Raw genomic sequence first — 9,912 nt, forward strand, 5'->3', positions numbered from 1 at the left:
ACTTTTTGCTATCTACCATTGTGCTTCAAAATATATCTACATATCATACATGTGTACTCCTATTTTTATAGTAGTCACATTAGTATAAATAGTTGATTGGGCATCATTTTCAGTTGACTTATGAGGGTTTAAACTTGCTCCACCTCTTTTAATTAAATAAGTTTAGATATTACAAATTATGTATATGGGAGAGAGATTGTGATCTATATCATATTAGTTAAGTAAAAAATGTATAGTTCACATTTTCTTTACTAGCTACATGGTAGCATTTTCTTTTATTGGTAAACTTTTTTTTTTCCTTTTTCTATTTTTTCCTGGTGGGACTCCAACCTATAATCATTTGGCTTTGCTAAGTGAGCAACTCTCCTAAAACATCCATAAGATTTAATTTCTTCTAAGACAATATTAAATTTAGAAGAATTAATTAATTAATTAATAATTCATTATTTGAATTAATGCTTGAAGTGGATAAGACTTTTTAACTTATTAATTTGTACTTCTAATGATGATATCTTACCAGGAAGGTGACAAAGATCTTTGTGGGAGATTTTGGAACTATCTTATAATAGGTATGGTTTAGCTTGCTTGTACTTTTTTTTTTCATAAATATTATGCAATTCATTATAATATGAATGTTCTTAGGAAACATAAGTTGAAAGAAACAAATCTATACTCAAGAAACCTAAACCCTAAATATGAAGAGTTTCCAATTTTTATATCTCTTTAAAATCAAGGCTTTTGTAATTCAAAATGTAATTTGAAACTTTAAAAAATAACAAACTATTTGAATGACCCTCTTATCTATTTGAACTTCCACTAAGTACATTATCCAATTTCACAAGTTTCAAGCTATTTTCAATTGCCTTTTCAACACTTTTGCATATAATTACCATTTAAAAAAACTTTACCATACCAAAAATACATCATTTCTTCAAATTTGATGACTTTTTACCTTCCTAAACCCAATCCTATGGTACCTCAAAGTTTTTTTAGTTGTTAAGACCTATAAAGATAAGTTCATCGTAATTAATAAGAAATGGAAGAAAATTGTCAATTTATATCTCGTAGGATCTCCTTCCCCAAGATATGCTTTGCAATACCCAAATCCTTCATGTCAATTGTCTTTAATAATTCCCTTTTTAGTTTCCAAATCATATCTGCAACTTGTCCTACAATCATCATATCATCAACTTATGATAAGAGAATGATGAATTTATCGTCAAGGAATCTCTGAACATATACACATGGATCCGCAACTATTCTCTTGTACTCTTGACTCATCATGAAAGAATCAAATTCATTGTACCATTTTGATGGTGCTTGTTTTAATCCACATAGGCTTTTCTTTAACCTATAAACCATGTTCTCCTACCTTTTAACCTTGAAGCTTTCTGGTTGCTCCATAAAGATCTCTTCATCAAGATCACCATGCAAAAATGTAGTATTTATGTCGAGTTGCTCCAATTGGAGATTCATACTTGCTGCTAATCCCAGTATAACTCAAATTGAACACATTTTCACAACAGATGAAAATATTTCATCAAAATTAATACATTGCTTTTGACCGAATCCTTTGACCATTAATCGAGCCTTGTACTTTAACAACTTCTTGTTGTCTTTCTTTGGTTTGAACACCTATTTGTTCTTGAGTGCTTTTTTCCCCTTTGGTAGTTCTGTAAACTTGTATGCATGGTTCTTCCACAAGGAATTCATCTTTTCTTGCATGAATTTTATCCAATAGTCTTTGTCTTTGTGAGATTGCACTTCCTAGAAGCTTTCAGGTTCTCTCTCATCAGTAATTAAAATATACTTAGAATTGGGATACCTTGTAGATGATTGAAGTTCTCCAGTAGTTTATCTTAATTGAGGTTCTTTTTCTGGTGGAAGGGTTTGCTCCCCTGGTTAGCACCTCTTGTATTATTGTCGTCTACATTTTTCTCATCCCCAATGGTTGGTTTTTCCATTTTTGTTCCTTGTTCTGATCCTTACATATTTGTTTCATTTGTAGTACCCTCTAATGAAGTCTGCCTTGGTGTTAAATTTGCAACACCTTCATATGTGAGTTTTGCACTACCCACGTTTTTCTCCATATCTTCAATGGTCTCGTGTTTTTGAAACACGATGTCCTTACTTCTGACTATCTTTTACTTTTCTAAATCCCACAGCTTGCATTTGAATTTCTCATCCTTATATCCAACGAAAATACAAGGAATTGTTTTATTATCAAGCTTTGATCTTTTCTCCCTGGGTACATGTAAAAATGCTTTGCATCCAAACACCTTCAAGTGAGAGTATGAAACATCATTTCCAGTCCAAACTCTCTCAGGAATATCAAAGTCCAAAGGAGCTAATGGTGATCTATTAATTAGGTAAATAGCGGTGTTGATAGCTTCACCCAAAAATAACTTAGGAAGTTTAGCTATTTTCAAAATACACTAGACTTTTTCCATAATAGTTCGATTCATCCGTTCAGCAACGCTGCTGTGCTGTGGCATACCAAGAACCGTCTCCTCATGCTTGATTCCATGCTTTGAGCAATATCTTTAAAGATGTACTATCCACCATTATCTATTCGAAGAAGCTTTAGTGGATTTCTCTCATCTCTCTACCATGGCATGAAATTGTTGAAAATACTGGAATACCTGATTTTTTTTTGTACACTTCAGGTATACCCACATTTTCCATGAAGCGTCATCAATAAAACTAACAAAGTATTTGTTATCGCCCAACGAGTCTATTTCCATGGATTCACAAACATTAGAATACATTAATTCCAATTTCTCCAATTTTTTATTGGAATTCTTCTGGAATGAAACTTTGTGATGCTTTCCAAATATACAATAGTCATAGGGGTTTGATTGCCTTTGACCATAGGAATGAGGGACTGTTTGGCCAAAAGTTGTAACCCTTTCTCACTCATATGCACCAGCTGTTTGTGCCATAAATATGGAGAAGCATCATCTTCAACTACATTTAGTTGACTTTCACACACTTTCACGTGTGTTTTGTACAATAAGCAACATAATTTACCTCACACCACCACCAAAGATTCTTTGGTGAGTTTCCAATTGTTGTTACCAATAAAGTGGCTATATCCATCCTTGTCTAGCATACATATTTAGGTTCAAACGTAGACATAGAAAGTGTCACACATTTTTTAATGTTAATGTGTACCTCGTACTTATTTGTGTGCAGATGTCGCCAATCTCCACAATATGAGAAACCCTTGTGTTTCTCATTTTCACAACATCAAAGTCTCTCACTTTGTATATGGAAAAATATTCTATTTTTAATATAGTGGTATGATGCTGCTGAGCCACTATCCACTCGTCATCTTGATCTGCTACATGAAAACAATCTTCTTGGTTGTAGAGTAAGGTCACCTTGTTGTCACTGGTAGAGGTGGTAGTAGTGGTATTCCTATCGTCTACCCGCTTCTGGTTCTTGTCTATTCCCTGTTTTAGAAATTTACAGTTCCTTTTCATGTAGCCTATTTTACCACAATGATAACATTTTATCTTCTCTTTAGACTTTGATCTACCTCTTGATTTGTTTGCCCATAACGTCCTTTGCTTCTACTTCTACCCCTGTTCTCCATGACAAGGGCATGTGTGTCATTGCCCATCAAATCCTTCTTTTGAATTTCCTCATTGAATATGCTATTTCTAACCATACCCAATGTGACTTTTCCTTCTAGGGCTAAATTTCCCATAGTACCACCAAAGTATTCTAGCTGTCGGGTAATGAACTGAGTAGCAAGCATGCCTGGGTCTCATCATCAAGAGAAAGGCCTGCAATAGGTAATTGAGTGATCAAACCTTCAAAATAATTCAAATGTTCAACAAATGATCATCCTTCTTTAGCTTTAAATTTATCAGCTTTTGCATTAATAAAATTTTTGTTTGTGCGTTTTTTTCTCATACATGCTCTCCAAATTCTTCCAAAGAGTTTGGGGATCCGTCTCTTTGGCAACATGGTTGTAAAGACTAATATCCACCATTGGAAAATACAACCCAATGTTTTCTTCTTTAATTTCTTTCTATCTGCGTCTGGCATTTCACTTGGCTTAGCATTATCTCCCTCAATATGATCATATAAATCCTTGCAATTGAGGAAATCCTCCATCATGGATTTCCAAAATGAGTAATTTGTAGTTGTAAATTTAATCATGGTACCCAAATAATTTTCGGCCATGATTCTACCCGAACTTGAACTTCCTAATCACGCTCTAATACTAGTTGTTGGGAATGCGTGTGACCTATTAAACATTACAACAAGTAATATTTGAGTGGCTTTGCCAATCCACCATAATTGTCAATTAGTAATTAGGTGGCAATGCTAATCCATAGGAAATTAAATGAATAAGTTGGATGGCTATGTCCACCTTTAGAAATTTAAGTAAGCAGTTAGGTGGCTATGTCAACCTTCAGAAATTTAAATTAGTAAATGGGTGGCAGTGCCAATCCACAGAAAATAAAAGTGACAAAGAAAAAGGAACACCTAATTTACGTGCTAAAACCCTCATAATGAGGGAAACCTCCACTGGGCAAAGATGAGAAAAGAATTCACTATGTGATAAAATTGGGACAAAATATTACTCAAGTATTATCCTTACTTGAGTTTAACACACCCCAGGATATGCTCGTAATCCTCAAAATTTTATCACTTAGTGTTCTCTTTGTCTCACTTTTCTACACAACTCTTAATGGTTGGAATTTTTTGTCTCACCAAATGATCACTAGAAGCTTGTTATTTATATGCAATAAATGAAGGCCAATGATTGCTTCCATTAGTTGAAATATAGGTAGGCTCTTATTGGAAGAAAAAATGCAAGATTTTATTAGTGTAAAAATGGGAATTTGGCAGTGGCAGCATGGAGCAAATAAAAACCAAAATAAAATTTGGTTTCTTAAGATGGCAAATTAAATGGCTACTTACTGTCTTCATAATAAGGATGGACCTTACCAATTATCTTCACTTTTAGTTGATTCTATAGACTCATTATCATTAGACTCGAAATCACTCTAAGTCATTTGCAATGTTTTCTTTTTCTTTTTAGGTATAGGGAAATCTAAATGAAAGTGCCCTTTACCTCTATAGTTAAAACACTCAACTTGAGATAATTTTATTGAGTACTTTTTATTTTTTTTATTTTTCTTAGAGAAATTTTTTTTTTCTTTCTTTGAGCCATCTCATGTGTTTGTCTCATTTTGTATTCTCATGTACAATGATAGTGAATGCGAAACCAAAATCATCTTTAAATAATATTGAAATCTATTTATTATTACATCAGGTCATGTTTTTAAGGGATTTATCCTAATAGAAGGCAAGTAAATATGTCATCATGATTAAAGTCCAATATGAAGAAATATGTTATCAATCCTCTTAAAGGAGATAAGAATGTTAACTTCATAAAGCTATTGATACCTCCATTAATATAAAGATAGTGATGACTTCCATATTGATACCAAACATATTAGAGGCTTCTAAGGAAAGTTTATTAGCATTTTGCATAGTAGGCTCACACATTGCTTATACTCAGGAGGGTTAGCCAATTTATATATGCACATGGAAGGAGATCTATGGATGATATATACTTGATTGTGAATGAGAAATTTAACCAATTATAAAGACTAACAAGAAATTAGATATGCACATATGTGTGTATACATATATACAAAATGTGGAGTTGTCAATAACAAGGATAATTTTGGATATGATACTTTTGTTGAGAGAGACTAAGTTGCTTAAAAGAGAAATTTAATTAGGTTTCCCTTAATCCCAAGTAGATTATATATATATTATATATATATATATATAAAACACTCATGAAGTATGTAAGACATTTTGTTTGAGAATATTTTGTGGTGAAAGAGCTTCTCAACTAAAAGTATGATGTTTTTGTGGTATTGAGTTTGTCTTACACATAATCTAATCTAGAATGGTTGAAATAAGCATATATATACTAATAATTTGTGACCTCATCTAGAATAAGTTAAAACTTGATTTGATTTGGTTTTCATTTTTTCACGTTAGAATCAACTTATTGGTGTCTTAGTAAAAAAGGCAAGAAATTTTAATTTTTTTTTATGGTACTCTTAAAAAGTAAGATATGGATGTTTCAAATTCATTCTATATAGGTGGTCAAATTTATGTGATTATTCTACTTGGATTTTCACATTGTTTAGTCATCACATTTTTATCATCTATAGTATATAACTTGGTCTTCAATTTTAAACAAGTGCAAAATATGATTTTAGTAATGAACAAATCACATTAAGTCTTCTACATGACTTGAATGCTTACATTTAAGTAATCATTTATCACGCTTACCTTTATTTTCTTTCTCCACATATTTCTAACATTTTCCACGCCAAATAAATTTAGGAATGTTTACAGATTTAGGCACAACAAGGATACAAATAATATTTAGCTCCTTGTGCATTAGATTACATGCAATAAGAATAGGATGATTGTTTGTACCCTATGCTTTAACTATATGACATTATATCTTTCTTATATTTGTATTAGGGTTGGATGCTCAAGAATGTTTTGGTGATTCTCACTTTAAATCATGGCCAAGGTAACTTTTTGATGTACAATTCCTATCATTATGATATTATTATAGTACTATTTTTAATTAATTTTCTATGTTCTATAATACTTTTCCAATTTAGTGTAATAATCAAGGGGTAGATGTTTACTATTTTGGAATACTTTAGGATATATTATTAACTTGCTAATTAATTTGGATGGAATGTTAGCAAAAGGTAAGAGTGCTTTTATTTTCTATAAGGACTATACTACTATTTGAAATTTTAAAATAAGTGAAAAATGAACTAAAAATATGCGAATAAGTGACTGTATCTGTTGCCAACAATTATTTTATCATTAATATAGACTTACACTATAATATATTACTAAGAGAAAATATAACAATGTAATAGCCTTGAATTTTGTTACTTCAACTGAAGCTTGAGATGAATGGGTACAATTGATTTCTTGAAGTTTGTTTAAACCATAACATGATTTATTAAGATTGATTAAGGTTGTTCAAGCATTTCTAATTGGTTATGGTGTAGATCATGTATTTTTCCCATAATCATATTTAAAAGTGTAGACTTTCTTTACTATATTAATATTATTATTTTTATTATTTGAAAAAATATGAGAAGAATAACTTCATTGATGCAGGAACATTACTTTGCCTATAATTGTTAAAATCAAGGATCAACAACATCAATGGAAGAAGTTAAAGTTACCTCGAAGGTAAAATAATGACATTATTTTCTATCAGTTTTGTCTTGAGGTTGAAATACATTGTAACTTCCATCTTTGTGTCACATCATCTTTATTTTTTTTAATTGTTTGGTGTCACATGCATATGTGCCTCTAAGATATAAGACAAGGTTGAAAAATTATCTTAGAATAAATGATGTAGATGTGATGAGTATTCATGAACCTGCCCTATTTCCACCATGAAAATGAAGAAACATCTTACAACATAGAAAAAAAAATGATATAACAAAGAAAAAGAAATGAGTTTAACATTTTCTTTAAGGATGGGTATTAGTCAAGCTTTTCATCTAGAGTTGGTTTTCTTTTAAATTTAGGCTTAAAGAATGTAAAATGCTTGAAGAATAAGTAAATTTTAATGAATATTAGATAAATTAGTGGAGCTTAATGAAGATTTGACAACAATTATTAAAAATCGGCTAAAAGACTAAAGTTGAGTGAGGATAAGGAAGACCAAAGTTATTTATAGAAAAGCAAGACCTAAAATTGTTTAATTCATCAATAAAATTTTAACTCAAAAACTAAAATGGATTATGACCATCCTTAAGAAAATCCACACAACAAAGTTGATCTCGTTGTGGATCATTTTTCATGGTCAATAATAAAAGTAAATGATGAAATGATTTTCAAATGCTTTTTGTTGTATACTAATTCTTCAATACATCAATACTAGATAGCCTCCTTAACATGAATAAGAAATATATTTTCAGGTTTATATATTTTACAACAACATTCATTGAAAATGTCATTCTCCTTGACATGACCATACAAAATTTAATTATATTATATCTTGCAAGGCTATTTGTTGTTTTTTTTTTTTTTTACTTTTACTTTTTGCAATTGATCTATTGTTAGCATTTAGTTCTCGTTTGAATGAACATTAATAATATTTCTAATTGTTTTTTTTTTTCATTTGTAGCATAAGATCAATTGTTTGTCTTAACATGCCTAGTTTCCCTGGTGGACTAGACCCTTGGGGCAAACCAAATTTTAGGAGAAAAAAAGAGGTAAGCTTTTGAATGTTTTGTTTTACATCAAAAGAGATGAAAAATAGAAACTTTATATATATATATATATATATATATATATATATATATATATAGTTTCATTCAAGCTAACTTTATCTTTCTTTGTTTAACAGTTTTATTATAAAATTCTAATGGGATTGTAATTTGTAGAGAAACTTTACATCATCTTTTGTGGATGATGGACTTCTTGAGATTATAGGATTTAGAGATTCATGGCATGCGGAAAAGTTTCTTCCTTTGAATTGCCATGGGACTCGTCTTGCACAGGTTAGTTCTATGCATGTATATTTTCCTCAATCAAACCAAGCTTAAAACATGTTTAAACATTGATCATATAATTTTTGTTACAACTATATGTTATGCTAAATATTGATAAGTATTTGAAGTTTTAGTTTTGATTTACAATAGTGGTAGTGATGATGAAACCAACATGTTAATAATATCCATCTTCAAATGTCCAAGTATAGACTAACTTCTACTTTTTGTTGCTGTTCTTCTTGTTTACTTCTCAATTCAGGTGCACCAAATTCGCTTTGAGCTTTGCAAAGGGATAGCTAAGCATATTTACATGAGTTTTGATGGGACGAAATGGAAACAACATACCCCTATTGATGATGACAACTACATGATCGAAATCTCTTATTCATCTAAAACTAGAATGCTTGCAACTTCAACTTCAAAATGCAAACACAAAGCTAAAAGTCCTACATCTATTGAATATTCTCAATAGGGTTGAAATCTTCATTGAGGATTTCCTACTAAACCTTTATATGTGGATAACATGATAAAATCTTTATATGTATGCATATACAAGCAAAAAGATTTGATGGAGGATATTGATGAAATCATATTTCACAAATTTATAAACTATAAACCTATTTAGGTTTCCTTATATAAACTTCTTTGTTATGGTATTGATTTAGATATTCGATTGTACAACCTTATGATGGATATTTTAGTGATTACATAAAAATCGAAGCAATTACCAAAATGAGAGAAACTCTAATAGTCAAGGTGAAACTACTATTGTACAAATTTATAGAAAGGCCAACTTCATAACCATATGATTGACAAATTAAACTATAAGAAATCTTGAATATGGGAGAACTCTACATAATCAAGATGTTATTCACATAACCATTTGTCATTGACTTCGATTTCTTATATTCAATTTCATTTGTCACATAACCAAAGCAATTAGTAAGTTTGAAAATCCATTTCACATCATTGATTTTATATTCTTTTGTAATATCAATCACTTTTCATAAGCCATTTTAACAAGGTCTTACATAAAATTGTAGATTTGGTTACTAAGTTCAAGTTTTTATTATTGAATTTCATGCATTTAATTTGGTAGATTATCAATTGTGGAGATAGAGTCCTTCAAAGTATGACATGACATATTTATGAGTTTTTAGATTCACTTTACCATCTTACTTTTACATTATGGTTTATTTTATCATTCAGGATTGCATGATTGTAATATATATAACTTGGGTGTATTAGGAGTTGCACAAAAGATTGGAGTTATGAATTCTTTGTATTTTGACGAGTGGCTTATAGCTAGTTCATGGACATAGGTAATTCA

The 9,912-nt window shown here is 30.6% G+C and overlaps 1 protein-coding gene across 2 annotated transcripts in view; it reads left to right on the top strand.

Annotated features, from left to right (window-relative positions):
• LOC117910819 overlaps positions 1–9,227 on the top strand; it is a 28,553-nt gene extending 19,326 nt beyond the window's left edge. The window contains exons 7-12 of one of the 2 annotated variants that reach the window (XM_034824979.1): positions 521–569; positions 6,532–6,583; positions 7,195–7,269; positions 8,216–8,303; positions 8,475–8,591; positions 8,842–9,227. In XM_034824979.1, the coding sequence (XP_034680870.1) occupies positions 521–569; positions 6,532–6,583; positions 7,195–7,269; positions 8,216–8,303; positions 8,475–8,591; positions 8,842–9,054 (594 nt within the window). In that variant the 3' untranslated portion in view covers positions 9,055–9,227. The remainder of the gene's footprint in view (positions 1–520; positions 570–6,531; positions 6,584–7,194; positions 7,270–8,215; positions 8,304–8,474; positions 8,592–8,841) is intronic. The other variant, XM_034824978.1, reaches the window with a different exon arrangement.
• Positions 9,228–9,912: the final 685 nt, after the last annotated feature.

The sequence above is a fragment of the Vitis riparia genome, chromosome 3 (assembly GCF_004353265.1).
Source record: "Vitis riparia cultivar Riparia Gloire de Montpellier isolate 1030 chromosome 3, EGFV_Vit.rip_1.0, whole genome shotgun sequence".
Taxonomy (NCBI): Eukaryota; Viridiplantae; Streptophyta; class Magnoliopsida; order Vitales; family Vitaceae; genus Vitis; species Vitis riparia.